The sequence below is a fragment of the Protopterus annectens genome, chromosome 10.part0, assembly GCF_019279795.1.
Source record: "Protopterus annectens isolate FY-2018-M chromosome 10.part0, PAN1.0, whole genome shotgun sequence".
NCBI classification, from domain to species: Eukaryota; Metazoa; Chordata; order Ceratodontiformes; family Protopteridae; genus Protopterus; species Protopterus annectens.
The window spans coordinates 648,323,652-648,349,955 of NC_056744.1; the positions used below are offsets into that span (position 1 = coordinate 648,323,652).

The window sequence follows — 26,304 nt, forward strand, 5'->3', positions numbered from 1 at the left end:
CAGGTCAACAAAGGGTAAATAAATAAAATATTTAATCATTGTGAGGTAGGAATAAAGGGTTATAAAATATTTAGTCATTCTGAGGTAGCAATAAAGGGTTGTCATTAAGCATAAGTCATTTGCCACATTGCCTTAAACGCTTAGTGGTGTCATGCTAACAGCAGAAGTGGTAAGAGCTGACTAAGATTCCACAGCAGCCAGTGCAGTTGAGGGAATATGAGAAAATAGGATAGTTTAATAACCAAGACAGAAGGATACAATGGATTGGAATAGAAAATGGTGAGAATGTGGCATGTAGATAAAGGGGGTCCCCTTCACATGGTCGACTTTCATATGGCTGAGACCATATGATCGACTTTCGAAAAGCTGACCATGGGGAACCTCTATCTCCATGCAGTGCAGAATGGGAACATTTCCTTCTTCCGCACTGTAGTGCGATCTCGGAGTTGGTATATTTAAGTTACAGGGGGTGTGGGGGGCGCAGGGGGCTTGCTCCCCTGCTAACAGTTGAAAGGTAAGTGTTTGTTGTGTCTTTTGTGTTTATTTTACATGGTTAGCATTTCAAAAGTTGATCATATGGTCTCGGCCATATGAAAGTCGACTTTCTGAAAAGTCGACCATGTAAAGTAGACCCAGGTAAAGGATACAAGAATATGAAGTATGACTCTGGATGCAGTAACTTGTAGGATGTGGACACAGTAAGTAATAGTGTAGTTTTTAGAAGTTCAAAAACTGTAAAAGTAGCAAAGGTACATAGCAGCAGTAAAATAATCAGTAGCAAGTTGCAAATTTAAATTGGGTAGTGTACTGAGTAGTTCAAAGTGCAGTAACTGAGAGGTAATCTCTTCAATTGTCGTAACAGTGAAATATTTGGTACAAGCAGCAATGCAGCAACATCAGCTGTAATCAGAAGTGCAGTCAGTACCTGAAATAAGGTCAATTTGGTCTCTCCCTAACTAGAAACAGAAATAAGCAACAGATAGTCTAACCCAGTGATTGTAGGTGCAGTAAATGTGAGCAGTAGCTACATATATTCTAACTGAATCATTCCAAATACAGTAACTCCAGTGCAAATAGTTGTAATATAGTAACAGTACAGCAGTCAGCAAAATCAACAACCGAGAACAATAGCTTAAGTTTCTGTAATGGCAGAACAGTACAAAACAGCACAGCAGTAGCAGTGATTACACATGCAATGATGTGCAGTCAGCAGCTGAAGTAATAGGTTAATTAATCCATACCCAAGTAGTAGCAGCAATAATCAAAAGGTAGTCTAACACTATCACTCCATGTGCAGCAACTGTAAAGTGTTAGCTACATGTAGTCTAACCAAATAGTTTCAAGTGGTGTAACTGTAGAGAAAGTTTTATTTTCTGTAACAGTAGCGCAAGCAGCAGCAGTATATCACATAATGCAGTCTAGTAGTCTGTAGTGAGTACTGTAGAGCAGTAGCTTTAAAAGCAGTAACAGTGCAGTAGTCAGTAGTGATAGTAACAAACAGTAGTGCAACACCACCAGTGATCAAAAAGTGCAATCAGTAACTGAGGTAATAAGTTAATTGGTTCCTGTGTAGTGTCACTAATTGTCAACATTGTTAAACTAGCTGATAAAGTGTTAGCAGCAGTGCAGATATTACCTTAAATTTTGCCAGTAGTGGACAGTAACTCAACAGCCACAACGTGCAACGGTGTAATGTTACTTAAATTTAGTAACGTTATGGTCAACAGAACAAAAATGCTAGTATTCATGATGCAGGCATTTGAAGTGCAGTTGGTATGTTAATAAGCAGAACTCATCAGGGTTAACACTGTATCATACTATAGATGCTGTGATAGCTGTGAGAACTTTGGACTGTAGCACACTTTGAAACTTTTATTATATAGCTCTTTATACAAAGTTTTCAGTGCACTGCTCCTTGCTAAGCATTAGAAAGGTTCTGCTAATTCCACAATTCTTTGACACTTTAGCAGATATTGCACTGTGCCATTCATTTCTCTGTGCCTTCTTTTAGCATTCATTCATCTTCTAAAAAATGCTGAAGTCATGTACAGTACATTGGATTGGCAGAACACTGATGCACAAATGATGAGTTTATATGTTAATATACTAACCTATTCAGAGCTGTATAGTTGCTGTGCTTTTATTACCTTACCTTCTCCATGAAGTCGTGATACATTACATGTCATAATAAATCAGGTTATGTTGTATGTGAAATAGTAGGCATTAAATCACTTACCTTGATTCAATGATGTTCCCTTACAACACTCTTGGAGAAGGCATACAGTGTAGTTTAGTAACACTGAAAGGTGGCCTTGCAATGTTTATTGCACAAATCAGTAGGGGTGGAAGCATCATTAAACGGATCACTAGCTTATTACACCTAGAACCAAGTGATTGGTGGGCTACATGCCATGAAATATAACCCCTCCCTGTGCTTTCAACATGATTCTCTAGAAAGCATTGTGCGTGGCCCCAGCTTGTAGCAGATCAGCAAGCAGGAGTTTCTTTCCCCTTCCTTCTCTTCACATTTTGCCCCTTCTTCCTGCCAATTATCAAACTAACTTTTGGCCAGTCATCCTATTCATTCTTTATCACTGGGGTGAGGGCTGACTGGGAGTAGCCACTATTAAGGCAGCCATTGTGTTTTTTTTCTTTCTTTCTTTCTTGTGCCGTTCTTTCTGTGGACACTTGGGTAGTGTGTGGAGGGTGGGGAGTGCAATGGGATGACAGCAGTGAGCAGTCACTCATGTCTACAAGGGATGTACTCCAGCAGGCAACCCTGCCCTCCAACCTTGAGCATAGGAGGTGGTTTCCAAGCAGTCAGTGGAGAAATCTGACCTTTCCTACACACTCCCCAGACATGCACTACCCCCACACTACCCTATGTAGAGGCAAGTGTGCCTTGCTCCTTTATTCTGCTTCATCCATACCTGGCTTCTAAAGTGCTGGGCTGCTAATTGAACCCTAGTCAGTAGGTCTTGTACAAGCAGTAAGTTCATATAGTAAGATTCTTAATCTGTGACTTGAGGAGTTCGTACCATTTTTCTGACCAGGGTAGGTTTTGTACTAGATAATAAAATTAGAATTTTTTGTGTTTTACTTTCCTGTTTACTTTATTAATGTTTCTTACATTTTTTTATTAGGTAGCGCAGTAAATGCAGTCTTGTTCCGCCACTTTGGATCTTCTGCACATCGATTATGTTACAGTAAGTAGTGTCTGATTTAAAGTTCGTTGTGGTCTGATTATTCTTATACATTTGTGTGTTTTGCAATAGCTAACATATAAAGGTCTTTGTTCAAAAGACGTTCTATAATGGATGGGCACTTTAGAATGATACTTCTTTCTGATACCTTCTTAATTGCTAGTTCTTTGTCTCTCACTCCCTTGCTCAGTATGTGCATGGCCCCCTTGGTTCATATCAGGATGTCCCTGTACTAGATAAAAGTGGCATGCTATCCTCCTGAATCTGCATGTTTTTCTAACCACTAACACAGGTTGGATCTACTCACAATGTCCACCATTGAAACATTCCTGTGTTAAGGGACAAGCAAACATAACTGCAGGTACACCCTGAAGTTTTATCAGATTACCAGCAAGTACAGCCACAGTAGTTGCTTTGTTTGCCTGCATCTTTAGCACAGACTTATAGTTATTGCAGGTGCAAGCAGTCGAGTACCACAAGCTGTTCACATAAGAATGGAAATTAGAAGCATACCTCGCTGTTTGGCTGGGGACAATTAGGGGCAAATGTAGTGTCAAGCTATCCCATTGCCAGAAGGCAATCCAGAAACTAAAAGGCAAATGGTAGGTGACTGCAAAGCCAGGTCCAGATTTGAGTACGAGTCCTTCCTAAATCCACCACTGTGATGACTGACTTCATGCATGCCTTGTTTACTCTTTGGATATATTGACAGCTGCTGGTGGTAGATTTGACTTGGAGACTACCCCCCAGCAAGCATTTCACTTCTAAATGAGATTGGGGGAAGCAGGTATGCTGCTTATCCTGTCTTTGTATTAGCTTTAGTACACTCTGTGCTCTCTGACTTCCCAGAGGAACCAGAACAAAACAGTGTAGCAACTGCCTCATTTACACAGACAACCCTCTTCTTCTACCACCTAGAGCGCAATATGTGAGAGATGCAATTACATTGAGACAGCAAGGATTCCAGGTTCTTAATCACAAGCCAGTACATCTGGCACTGAGAAGGTTGTCTGCACAAACACCACAAGCACCACACCTGTACAGTACATTCCTACATATGTGGAGTTTCTCAACAAAAACATATCTAAACAAATGAAACCTCCAAGACAAAAGCACACACGCACATCACAACCCACCGCACCAAGCATCACACACAGTACACATGCCTGTGTCACACAGCCCCTAAGGCCCAGCCACAAACTCAACATACTAGTCATAGGAGAGACTATCGTGAGACACACACATATGCCCCTCGCCAGGTTAGACAAGGGGAAAGTCGAGTTAAGTTGCTTGTCATGTGCTAGAATCTGCCATATCACTCACGCACTCTCAACAACAGGTACTGTTATGACTCTGTCATAGTCCGTGTTGGTGTAAATGAAATAAGACGTACCTCTCTGGACTATATGAAGAGAGACATAATTGAGCTTGCTGAATATGTGTCCCAGGCAGGTATGTCCCTAGCCTTAAGCAGCATCTTACCTTCACCCAGAATGATGCCTCAGTACAAACAGAAAATGGCAGAAAACAGCAACGGTAAACTGAAGCATGACTTGTGTCACCATTCAGTAAAATAAAATCACATTTATTTTCAAGTAGGTAAGCGCTTTCACCACAGAATGTGGCTTCAACAGACCATTTACAAGTAAAAGTGCATAAACTGCCAGATATTTCCATTTATACATAACACCTCCCCCTAATTAAATTCAAATGTTTGTTCTAGCAAATCAATTCAGCACAAAACACCCCCTAGTTGCTTGACATCATAAGCAGATTAAAACAGCAACAATTTAACTATTTAGTTGCTCATACATAAATAAAATCCACATTATAATACTCAAAATTCATCACATAATAAAATTGTATGCATACTCCACTTTAAAATATATGCATATCTCATCCTTAGCAGCATAAATTGTATTGTGCATCTATAGATCAACTAGCTATCTAGTTGCTTTTGTTATATATAGATTGTCACATAATAATAAATTTATGACATAACATTCCCTACTTGGTATAACTGATTATATGGTCAAGCACTCGCTTGACTCCAGAACACAAATCATTAAGTCAGTACATCATTACTTACACATTCATGGATCAAGTCATATTGCACACATTTAAATATCCCTCCAAGTCTATCCTGTGGTGTAGCTAGGTCCTTTCAAATGAAAGATACACCACCAAACATGTTACAACATAATCGTTCAGCTTACAACCCTTGTATGCTGTCAAAGATCAATCACGAAGTGATTTCTATTTTGCGTCGTTCAAATAAACAATTTACTGTACCTTCTTAAACATAGATGAATAACAAGCCTATTTATCTATATATCCATACTAGATTCCAGAATGCAGTTAAATATGCACTTATCTGGTTTACATTTGCAATAAACCCCTTTTTTTAGTGTGAATGCTGTTAACCACTCATTCTATTTATTTTGCAAAAGCACTCCTAATCGTGATGTCATCACGCCATGCCTCAATTCCTTAAAAACATAGCCGTCTGAATAGTTCACTGTTCGGCTATGTAGCATCAAATTTCCCTGATACTAAGTCATCATGTATGTATGTATGTATATATATATATATGTGTATGTATGTATATATATATATATATATATATATATATATATATAATATATGTGTGTGTATATATATATATATATATATATATATATATATATATATATATATATATATATACTTCAAAAAAATTTTTCACAAACATGAGCAGTTCCATTATATATTCAGCATATATGGTATTATATAGAATCGATACAACTCTTCATAATATGCTCATATAAGTAATTATTGTACATCCATCAAATTGCTACTAATATTGGCATCAATCTACATCTTTAAACTAATTTCGTCTAACAGATACTTACATTAATAATAATAAAGAATGACAGATCATAGACAGTAAATGCAATTCTAAAAACTAAACTGCACTTCATATGGAAATATTTATAGCTAGCCAAAAAATCATTTATCATTTGAGCTATATATACTAAGCTATAAGACATGTTCTAAATATGTATGGTATCATGATTGATACCATGGCACATCTGTTGTTATATATAATCTATAGAGTGCATGTCATAGTGTATAGCCAGATATAGTTAAAAAATGTTTATATATATATATATGTGCACTTCTAGCCCAAGTTATATGAAATAGCCTTAACATACATAACCAACCATTAATTCCTGTTGCGTGCATATTCATATAAAGCTGACCATATAGTGGAATAAACAGATTCACTTATATGCATACTTCTACACATATTACTAAATATTCCTTGGTCCAACTAAAATGTAGGACCAATTTCATACTCTAGTCTAGAATGTAAATATATAATATTCTTCCTATACTACCTAATGTATATGTGTACATCATTATTTGCAAGGTAACCCCTTCGCTTCCAGTACCCTCCTCATAGATATCTTACCATTAAGGCCCAGCCCTTTTTCAGCTCTAAGTTTTAAAATCCATCTAAGTTCACTCTTTTCTGTAAGGTTTATAATATTCCCCATCCTATTTCTAGGACTAACCTGTTCTAGGCCTATAAATTTGAAATTGTGGTTTACAATACTCATTTCATTATATTTGGACAATGCACTAATAGAGTTCCTATTCTTTATACTATTGGTATGTTCCCGCATATGCTCCTTGAGCGTTCTATTAGTTTTGCCCACATAAAATCTTAAGCAGCAGTCACATTGTGCCAAGTATGTTATATTCCTACTATTACAGTCCATCAGGTTATACACTTTATATACTACTTGTGTTTCAGGATGTATAAACTGATTAGTTTGTTTAATAAATTGGCACATGTTACAGTGACCACACTTTCTAGTTCCTGTCATTGTCAAACCAGATGTATTTATTATTTCTTTTGGATAACACAGCATCCTTTTAAGATTTTTTTCTATTCTTAAAGCAGAGGTTGGGTTCTTCCCCCACCACTGCTTTAATTTTATTATTAGTCATTAACAGTGGCCAATGTTTATAGAACACATTCTTAACTCTACTAATGTCACTGGTGTATGGTATCATGACTTTAACCAAATTCACTTTATTATGCATTGCTGTTACATCCTCCACTTGTAAAGCTATATTGGGACTTTCAGAAAAATAAGGTTTAGCTCTACTGTCTCTCATTGTTCTAACTTCTTGGAAAACTGATGCTACTTCTGTATCTTGGTATCCCCTTAAATATAAATGTTTCTGTAGTTGAGCAAGACCTTCAGTAAACACATTGTTCTGATTACTCAAATGTGATACACTCATCCCCTGTCCTTTCACTATATTCTTAAATGTTTTCCTTGGGTGCATGCTAGACCTGTGCAAAAGTGTGTTAGTTTAACAATCTTTGTGATATATCCTAGTCTCAAACAACCCTTGTGCATTTATTGAAACAGAAACATCTAGGAATGCTATCCCCTTTGTAGAATATTTCAATTCAAATTTCAGAAAGTTTGTTGTATTTTCTATTACTTCTACAAAAGTTATAAGTAGTGAGGGGGGACCTACCCATACAAGAAAAATATAATCCACAAAATGACTATAGAAACTCACATATTTCTTATATAGCTTTAGTGGAAACATACATTCCATCTCACACTGTGCCATAACTGCATTGGCATAGCTATTGGCACAACTTGGACAAACAGAAAATGATTGACTTTAACAATTGGCTTAGTTTCTGGTGTCATTCCTAGGGGATCCAGTACCTGACAGCCTGGGAGGAGGACATGATTGACAGACCATGATGCTTTGCCAGAGATGACCTTCATCTGTCTCCCCTGGGCTTCAGGCTTCTAGCAAAGGCACTTGCCTCCCCCATAGTGCCTTTTTTAGGCAAAGGCATGATGACGGAATTACCAATGTAAATTTTGTTTAGAAGAATTTTTCAAAGGTCATGCTGCTAAACGCTTGGAGTCTTAACATAAAACTGCACTCATTGCAAGCATTTCTTGCCCTGGAAGATGCTGACATTTGTGCAGTCACTGAAACCTGGATGTTTATCGTGCATACAACTGCAGTCATAACAGATGGGTTATCCTGCCGTCAGGCGGGTCCTCGGTCGGCCGAATTCCAAAGTCTAGGTCTGGCATCAGTTGTCGTCGCTTCTTCCCTGACGTCAGTGCGGCAGGGGTATAAAAGAGGCAGCCAACGCCATTTTCTTCAGTCTTTCTTGCCGCGCGGTGCCCGAAGCAGAAGCAGTTCACAAGTGCTGGTCGGCCAGCTCCTGAGATTTACAAAAGTATTTCAGCTGAAGTCTTCTTGAAAGCTACGTACCCCGTTGGGGAAACTTTTCTTGCCTCAGACCGATGTCAGACAAAGTCAATAATTGCATTTCATGTGGGAAGCAAATACCGCATAAGGATTTCCACTCTTACTGTATACCTTGCCTAGGCCCAGACCACGACGTCTCGGCCTGCCGTTTTTGTGCTAGATTCAACAAACGCACTATTAAGCATCGGGCGGAGTTCGCCTTCACTTTTGGCAAAAATTTAATTATATTATGTCGTCGGATACTCCGACTCCAGTTTTGAGCAAAAAACGCAAAGATAAGGACCGACATACGAGGTCCACACCACCTACTGATACCACGCTAAGGCCGAATACCAGTTCTCCGGTACTCAGCGAGGCGCCTACGCAGCCCTTGAGTACCGATGACAATGCATTACCAGTGTCTTCAGTACCCGAGGTCGCAGGCTCCTCGGCCCCCATTCCTTCTACAGATACCGACGCCACTCCTGGTGGGGAAACTCAGAATTTAGACAGGCCTGCCATTTCTCAAGGGGTCTTCAGGCCTTCCTCCTTCTCTATTAAAGCCTTCACTAAATCTAAAACAGCCATGAAAACCAAAAAGCAGGTTCCTCAGACACCCTCTCAAGGCACCATGCCTAAAAAACAGATGCTTAAAATGGCTGAGGATTTGATTACTCTTATCAGGGGTTCTCAACCCCCCTCTGACAAAAGGCCCAGATTAGAGGAAGACTACCCTTCCTCAGATCAAGCTTCTATTACCTCAGAACTATCTGAGGACCAGGATTGTGCCTATTCTCCATTTGAAGACTCTGATGCAGAGGAGTCTATTCCCTCAGTCTCCCCCCCTGAGGACTTCTCTTTTGGGGAAACCCTGCATACTTTGAGGGAACACTTTCACTGGGAAGGCCAAGATTACTCAGATTCCAAGAAAAGGCTCAGGGAATTTCTTCTGCTCCCCCAGCATAGGCCTCTGGCTATCCCTCCTGTTTTAGATATATTGGATGATGTGTACACAGAAGCCAGCCTTAATCCTGGTTCCTTGCCTCCAGCTCCTGTTAAACCAGACAGGTATTACCGGGTTCCTGATTCTCACCAGTTCCTATATAAAAGCCATACTGCTGACCCAAAAACTATTTCACAGGGTCCCAAGGGAATTAAGGCCTCTACTGCTAAAAATCCATTACCTTCAGAGAGATTCCAGATCTTTAGAAAGGTGGGGGAAAAAGGTGTACACCTCGGCCACTTTAACCATGAGGGCATTAAATTGTCAGTTCCATATGTTAAAGTATCAACAGTTTTTGATATCTCAGCTGAAAAGCAAGATGACACAACCAGAACAACCAGATTTAAAAGAGTTGCAGGATTTGTTGCATGGTGCAGAGCAAGTGGGTAAACATACCTTGCAGTGTGGTTTTGATGCTTTAGAGGCCTCATGTAGGGCTGCTGTTACGGGGTCTGTTATACGTAGGCATGCTTGGCTCAAAGAGCAAACCTTACCAGATCATGTCAAAGCTAAATTATTAGATGCACCTCTTCAAAAAGATGTATTGTTTGGTGTTAAAGCAGAGTAGGTACTAAAGAAAATGGAGGAAAAAGCGAAATCAATGCAAACAGTGAAAGATTTCCTGCAGGTACAGCCTCCACGTTTCAGCAGAAACTGGCCTTCAAAAAATTGGTCCTTTCCAGCCACGGACAGACCTCAAAGGGGCAAATACAGGCGTCCAAGGGGAAGAGGACAACCTCAAGGATCTTTCAGAGCCAGACAGTGGCAAGCACCAACCCCAAGAGGTGGAGAAGATAGATCACAGTCTTTTAGAAAACCGACACAATGACTTCCCCCTACACCTGCCAAGCAAAGCTTTAATGGCAGCACCTTTGGGTGGAAAACTGACATTATTCTCAAAAAATTGGCATATTGTTACAAAAGACAAATGGATTCTGGACATTATAGACAGAGGCTACAGGTTCCACTTTCACACCCTTCCAAAATTGAGAGGCATGCCAAACCTGCCACAAAATCAAAGGGCAGAGGCACAAAAACAAATTTCAGCTCTCATGGACATGAAAGCAATTCAAGAGGTACCTGCAAAAGAACAAGGTCAAGGGTTTTATTCCAGACTATTCCTGGTACCAAGGAAAGACAAAGATTGGAGACCTATCTTAGACCTATCCATTCTAAACACATATCTTCAGGTGCCAAAATTCAAGATGCTCACATTACAGCAGCTTCTTCCCATGCTGGGCAAGGAGTCTTGGCTGGTAACACTGGACCTCAAGGAGGCATACCTGCATGTCCCTATCAGACAAGATTGCAGAGGATACCTCAGATTTCTTGCAGGTTCAACCCATTACCAATTCTCTGCATTGCCCTTTGGCTTATCTACTGCCCAGAGTGTTTACGAAATGCCTGGCATCAGTAATCGCCTTCTGCAGACTACAAGGGATACAAATCTACCCATATCTGGACGACTGCCTGATCCAAGCGGACAGCAAGGACATACTACTGCAGCACCTGGTGTTTGTAATAAAACTGAACTTCCTGGGATACACAGTCAACAAAAAGAAATCAAAACTAATACCCTCTCAACAAATAATTTTCCTGGGTGCCACCTTGGATACAACCACCCAGATGGCCTACCTCACGCCAGACAAGCAAGGGCAACTGTCTCAATACTTCAGAAAAATGTCAACTTACACCAGGCTAACTGCAAGGAAGGTCCTGCAGGCTCTGGGATTCATGGCATCTTGCATCCTACTAATCCCATGTGCAAAGCTGCATATGAGGAAACTTCAATGGTACCTAAAAAACTTATGGTCTCAACACAGCCACAGCTTGGAAGCAATTATACCACTCATTCCATGCCTTCAAAAGGAATTCATGTGGTGGGCTCAAGCTCGCCAAAGAAACACAGGTCTTCCTTTCTGTGTACCTCAAGCAACTCTAATCATCACAACAGACGCCTCAGACTACGCCTGGGGAGCACACATGACAGATCAGTGCATTCAGGGAAAATGGGCGCGAAAAGAGAAGCTCCTTCACATCAACCAAAAGGAAATGCTAGCCGTGCAAAAGGCTATCATGACCTTCAAAGACCTACTGCATCCAGGCCAGCTATTGATAAGGACAGACAACACCACAGTGATGTGGTACATAAACAAACAGGGGGAAACTCATTCATACCCCCTGTGCAGGCAAGCCATGACCCTTTGGAACACAGCACTGGAATTGAAAATTCATTTACAGGCACAATTCCTGCCAGGGAAGGAAAACACACTGGCAGACAACCTAAGCAGAAATATGACAGATCCACACGAATGGAAGTTGCATCCTCAAATTTTCACAAAGATAACTCTGGCATGGGGTCAGCCAGACATAGATCTCTTTGCTACCCACAGGAATTGCCAGTTGAAAAAATTTTGTTCAAGGACCTATCATCCACAGGCCTGGAAAGTGGACGCACTTTCCTTCAATTGCACAACATTGACCGTCTATGCCTTCCTGCCTCTTCCTCTGCTGCCCAAAGTTCTATTAAAAGCCAGAGCAGAGGCCGAAAATGATTCTCATTGCTCCAGACTGGCCAAGGCAACACTGGTATCCGCTTCTGAAGAGCCTGACACATTCCCCACCATGGATCCTACCTCCAGTCCCTCTTCTGTTGTCCCAGCACAACTGCAAAACTCTTCACAGCCATCTCAAAACTCTAAATCTAGCTGCATGGAGAATTCCTTGATTTCCCAACAGTTTCTCCTCTCCAAGGAGGTGCAGGATGTCATCTTGGAGGCCAGAAGACCTTCTACTAGAAAGGCCTAGTCCGCCAAATGGAAACGATTTTGTGCCTGGAATCAAAAGAAGGGACAGAATCCTTGGGTAATAAATATACCTCAAATTTTACAGTACCTAGCTGAGATGTTAAACAATGGGCTTTCCTTCTCCTCCATCAAGATCCACGCTTCAGCCATTTCTGCACAATACAACACAGATCCTCCTTTATTCTCTCATCCTCTCTTAAGGCAGTTCCTCAGAGGGGCAAAGAATATAAAACCCCCAAGGAAACTACCAGTCCCTGCTTGGGACCTCAATTTCGTATTGGAAAAGCTGACCCTTCCTCCCTTCGAGCCAGCTTCTTCATCAGAGTTACAGTACTTGTCATGGAAAACAGCCTTTTTTCTGGCTATCACCTCAGCTCGCAGGGTTTCGGAGCTACAGGCCCTCATGGCTGTGCAACCATTCATCATTTTCCATCAGGACAGAGTTTCCTTACGAACCAACCCTACCTTTATGCCAAAGGTAGTATCCAGTATAGCTTTGAATCAGACTATCCACTTACCTACCTTTTATCCTAATCCACAAAACAAAGGGGAAAGACTACTACATTCCTTGGACATTCACAAACAGCTTTGTTATTTGGACAGGACAAAGCCATTCCAGAAATCTGAGCAACTCTTTGTGTCCTATGCTGCAGGTGCTCAAGGAAAGGCTATTTCCAAACAGACAATTTCAAAATGGATAGCCCACTGCATACGCTTTTGTTACTCATTTCATGGAAAAACTGTGCCTGCATGCATCAGATCCCACTCCACCAGAGCCACAGCTACCTCTGCAGCCTTCCTCAGGGGGGGGTCCCTACCAAGGATATTTTGGAAGCAGCCACCTGGAGTTCAGTGCACACTTTCTCCAAGCACTATCACCTCCCACTATACTCTAAATCTAGAGCGGGCTTTGCCACAGCAGTCCTGCAGGGCATCCTATCCCCTCCTAGTTCCACTTAGTGCCTACCACCCTTACTTAGCTTTGGGATTCTACCCATCTGTTATGACTGCAGCTGTATGCACGATGAACATAGTACAGTTTTGTACCTACCATAAATGTAGATGTTCAAGTGCTCATACAGCTGCAGTCCAGTTTTCCCTCCCTCCATCCCCTCTTAGGACAGGCCTTATGACAAGCACCTTTCATATAACCTTTTTGGGGTATTCTTTTATGGTGTATTTGCTTGCAACTACTGTTTTTGATTTATCAACATTGCATTTTTGCATAACATTTTGTTTGCCTTCCTTCTGGGGGCACCTGACATCTGGGGCAAGAAAAACTGAAGAAAATGGCGTCAGCTTCCTCTTTTATACCCCTGCCGCACTGATGTCAGGGAAGAAGCTACGACAACCGACGCCGGACCTAGACTTTGGAATTCGGCCGACCGAGGACCCGCATGACGGCAGGATAACCCATCTGTTATGACTGCAGCTGTATGAGCACTCGAACATCTACATTTATGGTAGGTGCAAAACTGTAGTTTCAGAGCTGTGGAGAGCACCCCAGCCTTACCAGGTTGCTTGTCCTACCATACTTTCAGACCACAAACAGAGGGCTACAAAGCCAAAGGAGGTGGAGTTTCAATATTTATCAAAGACATGCACACCTCCAGGCTGGTCAAACAGTATGATGCACTGGAGATACTCCAGATGCAGTTAACTATTGACAAAACACCTATTCAAATCATAGCTGGCTACAGACCCTCAACCATGACTCAGGAGGCCCACTCCACCTAACTGGACTTAAAGATTCAACCCGCTACCCTGATCCTGGGCGACTTTAACTACCCAACCATAGAGTAGAATACCTGTTCTAGCTTATACACAAAATATCCTGGACCTGGTACTAACCAACATGAGTAGCCACTGTAGCACCCCTATAGTATCATTCTCCTTGCTAAGATCTGACCATAAAGCAGTCGCATTCGAAGTCACCATCTCCTCGGACCCCCCCAACCCTTGCCAGGGTCGAACAAAAAAAGTTTTCCGAAGCTGACTACAGCCTCCTGAGAGCAGGTATAAGCATCTTCACAGCCACTATCTCTTTAGTTGAATCAAGCACTAATTTCCAAGCCTACACCAAAAAACTGTATGAGCTCCTGCATAGCTGCATGGACTCAGCAATACCTGAGAGGACCAAATCATCTTCCTCAAGGAAGAGTAAACCTGTCTGGTGGACAGCAGCAATAAACAGACTCTATAATAAAAGGAAAATATTGCTGTCCAGGACCAAGAAAGTGCAGGTGCCAAGTTGGAAGCAGTCTCTCCTTTGTCTGAACATGTAAATAAGGTCACTGGTGAAATCCTCTAAGGCTAACTTTGAGTCCAAATTGGCCACATCCACTAAGGACAATCACAAGGCCTTCTTCGCATAAGTCTGCAGTCTCAAAGGTAACTCCCATATCTGCAGTGAATTGGTTGTCAAGAGTACCACATACACAAACGGCATAGATATAACCAACCTGCTGGCAGGCACGTTCAGTGAAAACTTCACCCCCCTGTCCCCCACATCAGTAAACCAGGACATCCCCAGCATCTGGCCCCCTCATCACCAGGGAGCAGGTTATTAATGCCCTCTCAAAGGCAAAACATACAGCCTCCATGGGACCTGACAACATCCCTGGCTGTGTCCTATATGAACTTAGGCAAGACCTTTCAACACCATTAGGCACCCTATTCAATCAAAGCCTGTGCACCAGCTTTCTCCCAGCAGAATGGAGGATAGCCACTGGCATGCATCTGCACAAAGGTGGAGCGTCTACTGACCCAGGCATTTATATGCCAGTCAGCCTAACTAACCTGATCTGCAAGGCCATAGAACGCATTATCATGGACCTTATAAACAAAGGACATTGGCATCCTCCAAACGCTTGATCCCACACAGTTTGATTTTGTCAAAGGGAGATCAAGCCTGTTAAACTTGGTCACCATCTTTGAAACAGTCACCAAAGCCATGGATGAGGGCAAGACAGTGCACACCACCTACCTTGACCTAGACAAAGCCTTCGACACTATCCCCCACTCGGGCAGAATAGATAAACTCTCCCATCTAGGCATCAACCCATATGTTACCAGATGGGTAGCTAACTGGCTCACTGATAGAACCCACTAAGTCAAAATAGGGGAAGCCACCTCTAGTAGTAGACGCGTAGCAAGCGGTGTACCCCAAAGATTGGTCTTGGGGCGTCTACTGTTTGGGATATACTTTTCTGAGGTGCAAGCTAAAACCAGTGGTCTGTGGCTGACCAGATTTGCAGATGACTGCAAGCTGGGCACTGTCTTAAATTCTCCTAGTGATGTGAACATCCCCTAAGAGGGCCTTAACCAAACTAATGACTGGTGCCAGAAGCATGGCTTCAAACTGAATGCCAGGAAATGCATCATTATCCCCTTTGGGGAAAATGGTGTCCCCACTAATTTTCACATTAATAAGTACATGCTAAGCACACAGTCAGTCGTGAAGGAATCTCACTTTTGACCATCATGTTGCCTCCATTGTACAGAAGGCTTTCTACATGGCCCACTTCATAAGTAAGGGTATTTCATCCAGGAACAAGGAAGGTCATAACATCCTTGTACTTCACCCTTATCAGGCCCATTATCGAGTACAGTGCCCTCTTCTGCATGTACCTTGTCAAGTACATGCAGCAGCTGGAGAGACCACAGAGGTTCCTGACCAGAAAAATCCAAGGTCTCAAACACCTATCCTATACATATATGCTAAAACCCCTGTCCTTCTCAGTCTCGTACAGATTGCTCAAAGGTGACCTGTGTCTGGCATACAAGTGCCATCTCAGACTCAGCCTCGATGGAGTTGCTGCATATCCGCAAGTCAAAATCCATTCGCACAAGCCGCACGCTAGGTCTCAACCTGGTCTGTGACATTAATAGAATTTGTTGGCAGGATAGATTTGTGTCCCAACTACTGCTCCATCTGTGGAATAGACTTCTTCTCCATGTCAAGAAGAGTACCTCACTTGCCCTCTTTAAGAGAAACCTGGACGACTGAATGAGAAATAGAAAATATACCCCTGGGCTCCCACCTGTGTCCCTGCTGGACAGGGAAAACAGGTGGTGACTTTGTGGGAACATGGGTGAATTGCTTGGCTAGGCTTTTAAGGGCCTCCTGGCCAATAGCCTAGTATCATCCTGTGAACCTGTCAAAGGGATGTGATGGGACAGGTATATGTTTTCCTCCTCAGAATTCTCTTTTAGACTCGTGGGGGGGGGGGGGCATGTTATCTAAATTTCCCTGCCAAGGATTCTTTTTCTGTGAGGGTGTTTCCAGAATGTGTCTGTGTTTTCAGTGGGAGAACACTGAGGTTTCTCATGCTATGAAATGTTTCAAGTGGAATTCCTGGAACCTCTTCCATTCCTTCCTGTGCTGCCAGCATTGGGGTTGTGTGTGTCACTGTTTGTAGTTTCCTTGATACGCCTGCCTGCTGCACCTAAGAAAGCAGATAGAATGTAGAAAGTTCTTCAGTCTTTCAGATTTCTGTACACTCATCCCAGACCTGACCCAGCAGCTGTAGCTGTAATCAATCTAGCTGCTGCAAAGCATTTTTTTAACTCCTAATCCTTCACCTTATAACAAGGATAGTAAAACAATTGATTAGTCTGGGGAAAAAGCGTATACTTCTGCAACTGTCTTCTTCTTCTTTCAGCTTTTCCTGGTTAGGGGTCGCCACAGTGGATCACCTGTCCGCTCATGGTTGGCAGTGGAGTTTTGCAGTGTCGAGTTACCAGCTCGGCGCCCAACCTTCCACAGAAGGCACACACACGCCTATGGCCAATTTAGTGTGTCCAGTCCACCTACAGCATGTCTAAAGGTGATTTGGCAACAGCCCTGGACGTAGCATCTACAGAGTCATAAACACACTTTAAACAATGAGTAGTGACCCAAGTAACAGAAGAAACTAAATCACACAAAGTAGTTTTTTCCTCATAGGGAGGAAATACTGGTAAATCATTCCTCATACATTTACAATTATACAGAATAAACCTTAACATACAAGTCTGACAATTAAAAAAATTTAAAAGTTACAGTTGCAGAAGTATAATTTTTAAAATTCTGACAAAAATTTCAAAAACAAGCAAGGGTGGATTTGGCAAAATAAACCAGGTCTTCCACTAGCCATGTTAGCATGGGCTAGAACTTTACAGCACAGTCTCATCCTTCAGGCTTCCTGCATTTCATCAGAGAAAAGTCGTGTGGCAGAAAAGCTGAGTAATACAAGGGGAGACTCTCACAAATGGAAACTAGTTCAGGGGGTCTTCCAAGATATGATCCATATATTGGGAGTTCAAGTGCAGCTTTTTGTTTCCACTGAACAATCATCTGGCAAAATTCTGCTCCAGGATTCTATGCAAGAAGACTTGAAAGACAGATTCCTTTTCTTTTCTTGGACAGGAATATTCCTGTATGCTTTTCCACCCTTTCCACTGATGTGTAGGGTACTTCTGAAGATTCATAGGAAGTTACTAGGCTATTGGCCCAAACCTAGCCATGTTAGACCCTTGCTCCCTTATTGACCAAGTTGTATGGTCTATATTTTTAGCACAAGTCTATGATCAGCACCAGCTGCCCTTATCCATGAGGGACATAGGTGACACTCCTGGGATAAATTCATAGTCTCGCATCCATTTTTTTAAGTTGCGCTTAAATAGGTTCATTGAGGAGCTCTGTTTTACATGAATTGGGAACTTGTTCCAGATGAGTGGCAGTCTCTGGAAGACCTATCCGTCTGTCCAGCATGTCCTGTTAATGTGTCAGGCTAGGTTATGATCCCTAGAATGAGTGAATCTTGTCCAGTTTGACTTGTAGATGTGCAGCATTTCCATTAGGGGAGGATCCGAGACTGCTCTGTAGGCTAGGCACAATTCGCCTCTCAGCAGCCTATAAGAGACAGGGTACAGTGACAGTCTGTCCATGTTGGTCATGTGTCGAAGGCCCTGAATGTCCGTGGTTCGAAACCTCTGAGGTCTGTCCAGCTGCTGCAGGTGTCTGATGAAGTACATACAGAAGGGAGCATTGTACTCTATTAGTGGTCTGATGAGAGATGAGTACACGGGAGTTATAATATCCTTAGCTCTGGATGCGATGCCCTTACTTATGAGATGTGCAACAAAGAAGGCCTTCTTTACCACTGTGGACACATGGTGATTGAAGTTAAAATTGCTATCAACCTGTGTTTCCAAATCTTTACCATGGGATTTGAGCTAAGAGGAGTACTGTTAATGTAATTTGCAGGGACTTCCCCTTTGCCGAACGAGATGGTGACACTTTTTTTTTTTTTTTGCATTAAGTTTAAGTCTGTGTCTTTATCACCAATCATTTGTCTGTGTAAGCCCTTTTTGTAGTATATCAGCATTATTGGGGGGCTCAGTGATTGCACCCAGTTTGCAGTCATCGGCAAATCTGGTAAGCCAAAGGCCATCTATTTTCTCCTGGACTTTTGAAAAATAGATTCCAGACAGTAGGGGGCCCAGCACAGATCATTGTAGAACACCACTGATAACTGGTCTGCTGGTAGAGGTGGAATCCCCAACTCTGACTGTATACGTTCTGTTGGTGAACCAGTTGGCTACCCATCTAGTGACATATGGGTTACTTCCCAGCTGGGCGAATTTCTCAATGATGCCTGAGTGGAGGATTGTATCAGAAGCCTTGGCTAAGTCAAGGTAGACTGATTCAGAAGGTATTCCCCGAGATCATTGTAGTGACTTCCCTCTGGACCAGGCAAGAATGGTTCTATCTTCATTTATACTTGGCCAAGGTCAGTTACCACAAGTTTCCTCACATACTGCATTTGCTCACACAAGAACATGGGTGTTTCATGCATCCTGACCCTAAACAGCTTTAAATGACTGCCTGGATGAGAGGGTCTTTTAGGCACATGTTTACTGAGGACGAGCAGCAGGTAATAATGGTGGGAAGAAAGTCTGCTACTAGAAAATCCTACATCAGCAAATGGGAAAAGTATTTTTAGTTGGTGCCAGCAACACAACCAGCACCCATTCAGGACCAGTGTTTTTTTTCTGTTTTTTTTTTTACTATTTGTGAGTTATATTCCCATTATCTGTCTTACTGCTCTGTCAAGGTTCATTTGTCTTCCATTTAAGCATGTCTGCCCATGGATCCCCCTGCTTTCAAGGCATTCCAATGTCAAAAGTGTTTTTGAAAGCAGTTTTGCATATGAGACCTACAAGAAAAAACAGTGGATCCTTCTTGGGATCTTAGTTTTGTGTTAGAATGCTAACACTTGCTCCATTTGAACCAGCTCTTCTGGCTGACTTGAGGTTCTTTACCTGGAAATCAGTTTGCTGGTTGCCTTGACTCCTCTCTAAGAAGAGTATCTGAGTTGCAAGCTCTCATGGTGGGTTAGCCTTTTTTTTTAAAACAAGAAACATCTTTATTAAATTATCACTTATAGCATAGACAATAATGTGTTTATGTAAATGAAAACAAACCATATTGACATAATTTTAGTTGCAAGCATTTTACATCACAAACCATATTGACGTAATTTTAGTTGCAAACAATATACATCACTTCTAATCTTTGTCAGTCAAACCTTACATAGCTCATTTAAATCCTGCCTTCTTTTAAACCTCATTCCTCCACTGTATGTATTGTTCTACAGTTCCCGTTTTTTTTTCTTATATAATTTGCTCCTACAATTTTCTAAACATCCCAATTCCAATTGATCTGTCTCTGTTGCTATATTCACTACTTATAGTACAGCTGGTTTAGACTTTGATTTCCATTTTCTAGTAATTGCTTTTTTTGGCAGCCACCATAATTGCACTTAGCAAGGCCTTAACATCTCTATGCAATTTTGACTCTATCATAGTTCAGAAAAATCATTTCCCTAGTTACAGCAATTTGCTCACCCAGTATCTCAGATGGAGTTGTCCGCAGGGAATCTTTAAAGTCTGCCAACTCATTACACTCTTGGAAAATATGTTCCCAATTACATTTTTCTTCCCCATCACACCTCCAACATTCGCTGTCTACCTGAGGAAAAATTGTCTGGAGTCATAAATCCTTGGCATCTTGGCATTCTGTTACCTTTCCCAGCACCTTGGTTCCTTTGCCAGTTTTCTCCAGTAAATTCCAGCCCCTCTTGCCTATTGTCTGTATCCCTAATTGCAGTCATCCCTGTTGGCAGAACCTCCGTTCTCCATTCCCGTGTTGGCTTAGTTCTTAGAATACTTTGTTACTTTATAAATATAATATTCTGTATGATTATTGTTTTATTCTCCTTAAAGGTCTGCATCCAAAATCGCAGTCTCTCCTTGTTTCTTGAACCCCCCCCCATTTCATCATCATCACTTTTCACTTGTAACAGAGCTTCCAATTTCTCATTTTTTTTACTGTCTTTTGTTTAGTCTCTTCCCACATATCCTTAGCTGCCACACTGGAATCATTTTTTTTCATACTCCTAAGTACTTCATTTTATCATGTCCCCATAAATATGGATATTGCTGAACCAATCTGTGTGTTGGTACATTATTTACTGCTATTATCATTGTTTCAGCTTCATTAGTTTTGTATCTTGAAAGGATTTGAAACTGTCTCAAAATGTTCCACAGCACTGTAATGCTGTTTTTCTAGTTTTATCAGGTATAAAATATCATCTGCAAATAGTCCGCTTTTCTTGATTACCATGCCATTTATATCCTTGAAATTCCGAGTCCCTTATTTTCTTTGCCAGTGGTACTAAATGTAATGCAAATAGCAAAGGAAAAAGTGAACACCCCTGCCTAGTTCCTCTGCACAAGCAGAAATTGTGAGAGAGGAACCCACCCTCTTTAATTTTTGCCTCTGATCCCTCTTATATCTTTCTAATCAAGCTTATAATTTTATCAGGGAATGCAAATGCTTCCATTGCCCAGCTTACTCTGCCAAATGCTTTCTGTGCATCAAGACCCACCAACAACAGTGGTATTTTCTTACATTCTGCTTCCCTCTGGATCATCAGTGTTCTGTTAATGTTGTCAGATGTTTGCCTCCCCTCCACAAAACCATACTGATCAATATCTATCAATTTTGGCATCACTTTTTTTAGCTGTTATAGGCATAAGCACTTCATAATCATGGTTTACTATTGAAATAGGCGTGTATGAAGCTGGATCTGATGGATTTTTACCCTCTTTAGGTATTACATCTATTACCACTTTCTTCCAGGATGTTGGTACTCTCCTGCCGTTAAAATGCTGTTAAACAAAACCTTCCAGATCTTTATCAGTTTTTTCCCCTCCTAGCTTCCAAACTTCTACTGGAATACCATATGTTCATGGGGACTTTCCTGTAGATTGGTTAGATATCACCATTTTATCTCATGTCCTCCTGTCCTAACTGTTAGTAATTGAGCCTCATCTACCTCTAACCTTGGCATATTTAATTCTTCCATAAACATTTCCATTTGTACCTTTTCTTGATTTCCATATTTCTCTGCTTTATACAGACTTTCATTGAATTTCCGAAACATTTCTAATACTTCTACAGGATCTCTTGTTATCAGCTCTCCTGAAAGGAGGCCAGATTGTCCCACTCTGGCGGCAGTCTGGAGTCATTTATCTTTGCACCAGAGAGTCTGGCTAGAAATCAGAAAAGATGCTTGGCTGCAGAAGATTATATCCAGAGGTTATATAATTCCCTTTTCCCTTCCACCACCTCCTCTGTACAAACTTCCCGATGTACTACCCAGTCAGAGGAAATCAGTAGCTATAGAAATTCAAAAGCTGCTAGAAAAGAGAGTCATCCAAGAAGTCCCGCCAGACCAAATAGGATCCAGAACTAACTCGAGATTCTCTTTAGTGCCAAAGAAAAGAGGGGACTTGAGACCAGTTCTGGATCTCAGTATCTTGAACAAGTCAGTTCAACACAAAAAGTTTTGGACAATCACTGTTAGTCCATTCTGCCCTTTTTGAGCAAGGATGAGTGGATGTGCTCATTAGACCTTCAAGATGCATACTATCATATAAAAAATGAGAAGACAATCCCACAAGTATCTATACTTCTGGCTGGGAGCCAATCACGACCAGTTCGGGGTACTGCCCTTTGGCCTCACCACAGCCCCCAGGATGTTCACCAAATGCATGGCAGTAGTAGCAGCTCACTTGAGACTGCAAGGATTCAGAGTGATTCTGTATTTAGATGACTGGCTCATTATTGCCACAACCAGGCATCTACTACTAAAAGCACTGGATCAGGTGCTTCAGACTTGCTCCAGCCTGGGGATAACTATAAACTACAAGTCTCATTTGGAACCATCTCAAACACTGGAATTTATAGGAGTAGTGTTCAATGACAGCTTCTCTTCCCCTCTCAAGAATAGTAAATATCAGGTTCCAGGTCAAAAAGATAATCTTCAGTACCACAGTTTTAGCTTGATTGATTCTACAAGCCCTAGGGTCAATGTAAGTAGCCATAGTTCTAGTTCCCTTTGCAATATTTCATATAAGAATTCTTCAGTGGATACGGTCAGCAGAGTGGTCAATTCTTTACCACACCATGTCAGCCCAAGTAAAAATAACCAGTGCATGCAAAAAATACTTTTGGTGGTGGATTCAGTCAGATCAAATTTTACAAGCTTCCCTTCATTCTCCTTCAACCCAGGGCCGTAGTGACCACGGATGCATTCCAGATTGGGGGGGGGGGGCACTTCCTGGGAAAAACAATCCAAGACACCTGGTTCCCCGAAGAGGCCAAAGTACATATCAGTTTTCTGGAAATGACAGCAGTGCCCTCTCCCTTTCAGGACAATTGTGATTCATACAGACAACATATCAGTAGTTTGGTACATCAACAAACAAGGGGGATCCAGTCTTACCCATTGTGTTGAGAAGTCCTTAGGGTTTGGCAATGGACGATCACTTCCAGCTGCTTTCTAATTGCAATGCACATTCCAGGGAAATACAACATATTAGCAGACAAACTGAGCAGGTCCCTTTACTACCTCACGAGTGACCAGTCTGTCAACAGGAAAGTGACAGATATGATTTTCAGTCAATGGAGCCAGCCTTGCTGCAGTCTTTTTGTATTTCACAAAAAACAAATGTAGCAGCCTCTTCACCCTCGTTCCTCTACAGGAGGAATCACAGAGAGATGCTGTACTCCACGATTTGACCCCCGGACTTCTCTATGCATATCCACTTAATTCCCCATATTCCCAAATTTTTACAGAAAGCTGCCTGGTAGAAGAGAAAGGTCATCCTCATTGTACCATACTGGCCTCAACAGATTTGGTTCCCCTTCCTTTGGGCCTCATCTACTGTACCCACCTTCAGTTCTGGATCCAATTCCAGACCTCTTGTCTCACCTGACAGGCATGACACACACAGATATTTAAAATCTCAAGCTAGCAGCATGGTTTCTCCAATGCCCTTGATAGCCAGACAATTGATGCTGTCGTCCCATGTTCACCATATACTTCTATCTTCACATAAGGCCTCCACAAGAAAACTTACAACCAAATGGAAAATATTTGCTTTGTAGGCACAGGAAAAATGGAAAATATTTGCTTTGTGGGCACAGGAAAAATGCAATGACTCCTTTTCAGCTCCTGTACAGAGTGTCCTGGAATTTATGGCAACAGTTTTTAGTAATGGAGATAGCTCCTCAACAGTCAAAGTCCAGTTAGCAATTTCTAATTTTCACACTGGATTTGACAGCTCCTCCTTGGCTTCATCTAAACTTTTTTGTAAAGCCTTTTAAGAGGCACCCTCCTGCTCAGACCACCATATATAGATCCTATTCCACCATGGGACTTAAAATTTGGTACTATAAACCTTAATTCAATCCTCCTTCAGACCAGCAGCTAAATGTGAACTTAAACTTTTGACAGGGAAAAATATTTTTCTAATGGCCATTACTTCTGCTAGAAGAAACTCAGAACTTCAAGCTTCATCTAAACCTCCTTACTTGATTTTTCATAAGGATAGAGTGACATTACGTACCAATGCTCCTTCCTTTCCTAAGGTGGTGTCAAGAGTCCAGTATCAGTCGGTCAATTTACCATTTTTTTCCCAAATTTTCAAACAGGTGAATATATGTTACATTTATTGGATGTTCACAGACAATTACCTTTTTACTTGTGTAGAACAAAAAATCAGAAAGACAGACCAAATATTTGTATCCTTGGCAAAGATCACTTTAGCTAAATGGCTGACTGATTCCATAATCTTTATTTACAACAAGCTGGGCCTAACCTTACCAAAACCTATAAGAGCACATTTGACTAGGTCTATGGCAATTTTCTCTGTATTTCTTTCTAAAGCTTCCATGGATGATATATGTGCAGCTGCAAACTGGACCAATCCTCATACTTTTATCACTTATTACAAATTGGATCTGGTCTCTAGGGGAAGAGTAACCTTTGGCTTAACTGTGCCCAGGAACAGCCTTCATTAGAGTCCGTCTAGGAATTTGGGTAGCTGGGAACTCTGTCCCAATTGTTGAGGAATGAATGAAAATTGAGAACATTAGATAAAGAAGTTATGTACTCGCCATACCATTCCATCTGTGTTGCCCATTTTCATTCTTTCTCGACTTCCCACCCACCAGTCCCCATCTTTTTACTTGGCTTCTGGAAAAATGAGAGATCCTAAGGACACAACTCTCCTTAGGATTGAGCTCCAGATAGGCTTTATATTTTTAAGTCTTTTCTAAATAGTCTGATGCTTTTTTTTATAGGTATAGGTACGTATTTCTATATTGATTTGTATAGTTATAGGTATGTATCTATATATTGATATATATATATATATATATATATATATATATATATATATATATATATATATATATACATACATATATGTATATGTGTGCGTGTGTGTATATATATTTATATATATATATATATATACACACACACACACGCATATATATATGTATATATATATTTTTTGTGTTTAACAGCAAACAAAATCTGAGGAGTGCTAGGGGTTAGTGTATTATAGGAAAGAGAGGAGCTTAAGAGTTTTTTGGTGGCCACAAGCTTTAGTAATGGCCGAGTGGGATCAGAGGATCGGAACCGAACCCAATTGTTGAGGAAGAATGAAAATGGACAACATAGATGGAACGTTATGGTGAGTACATAACTTCTCTCCTTTTTATTGAAAGTCCTCAAACAAGAAAAAAACACATCCTCAACCCCTCCCATTACCTGTTAACTTAATAATAACACACTAAACTGTGTACATCTTCAGTTGTTGAAGTTTTACCCTCCTAATAGGAATAAATGTTCCAAACTGACAGCCACACTATCAGACCTGAGTTAACCTAAAAGAAGGGTTACCCATGCTAAGACACATGAACTTCAACTAAGTGCTGTCTGGTTTTGTCTTGTTTTTATAGCTCTCCCAGTTTAATTTCCCCAAATCTTCTGGGTTTCTAATAACCATGACGGGAGTGGACCACATTCCTAAGCCAAAGTACGATCAATGTTCATGAAATTAGTATTGTTTCAATCTTTGATGTCAGCCAAAAGTGCTCATCGCAGCATCCGCAGTGTGCCCAGTAATGATGACTCCTGCAATTCATACTGGGTTATGTGGATTGGTAATGTATCTAAATATGATTATAGATTATTTTTTATAAGACCCGCTGCTCCTACTGGCTATCTTTTCATGGACCACTATATCCAGTTTTCTAGCATCTTTGAACTGTTGGTAATGGGTGATCCCATGTGATATAAACTTCACAATTTTCTGTGATGCTTTATGGCTCGTTTGCAGTTTTTTTTCAGCCACTTCAGTACCATAATGTTTGCACAATTCGCAGTGCAACAGTCTTGCTGCATTGTTATACCTTTCAGTATACAGTCTTTCTGCCACAACCAGCAACGAGGTGTGCAACTGTTACCAGTTCGGTTTTACAAAACCTACATTTGTCTGTTTCCTCCCACATGTTCAATGAACTTTGCAAACCAGCATGCATGTAGCCCACTATCTTAGGCCGCCAATATTAACCTTTCATCTCTTGGTTTAAATTTGCCTT

At 41.2% G+C, this 26,304-nt stretch overlaps 1 protein-coding gene across 1 annotated transcript in view; it reads left to right on the plus strand.

Annotated features, from left to right (window-relative positions):
• NDUFS8 (NADH:ubiquinone oxidoreductase core subunit S8) overlaps positions 1 to 26,304 on the plus strand; it is a 517,217-nt gene that overhangs the window by 211,264 nt on the left and 279,649 nt on the right. The window contains exon 3 of the mRNA XM_044085488.1: positions 3,144 to 3,206. Coding sequence (XP_043941423.1) covers positions 3,144 to 3,206 — 63 coding nt within the window. The remainder of the gene's footprint in view (positions 1 to 3,143; positions 3,207 to 26,304) is intronic.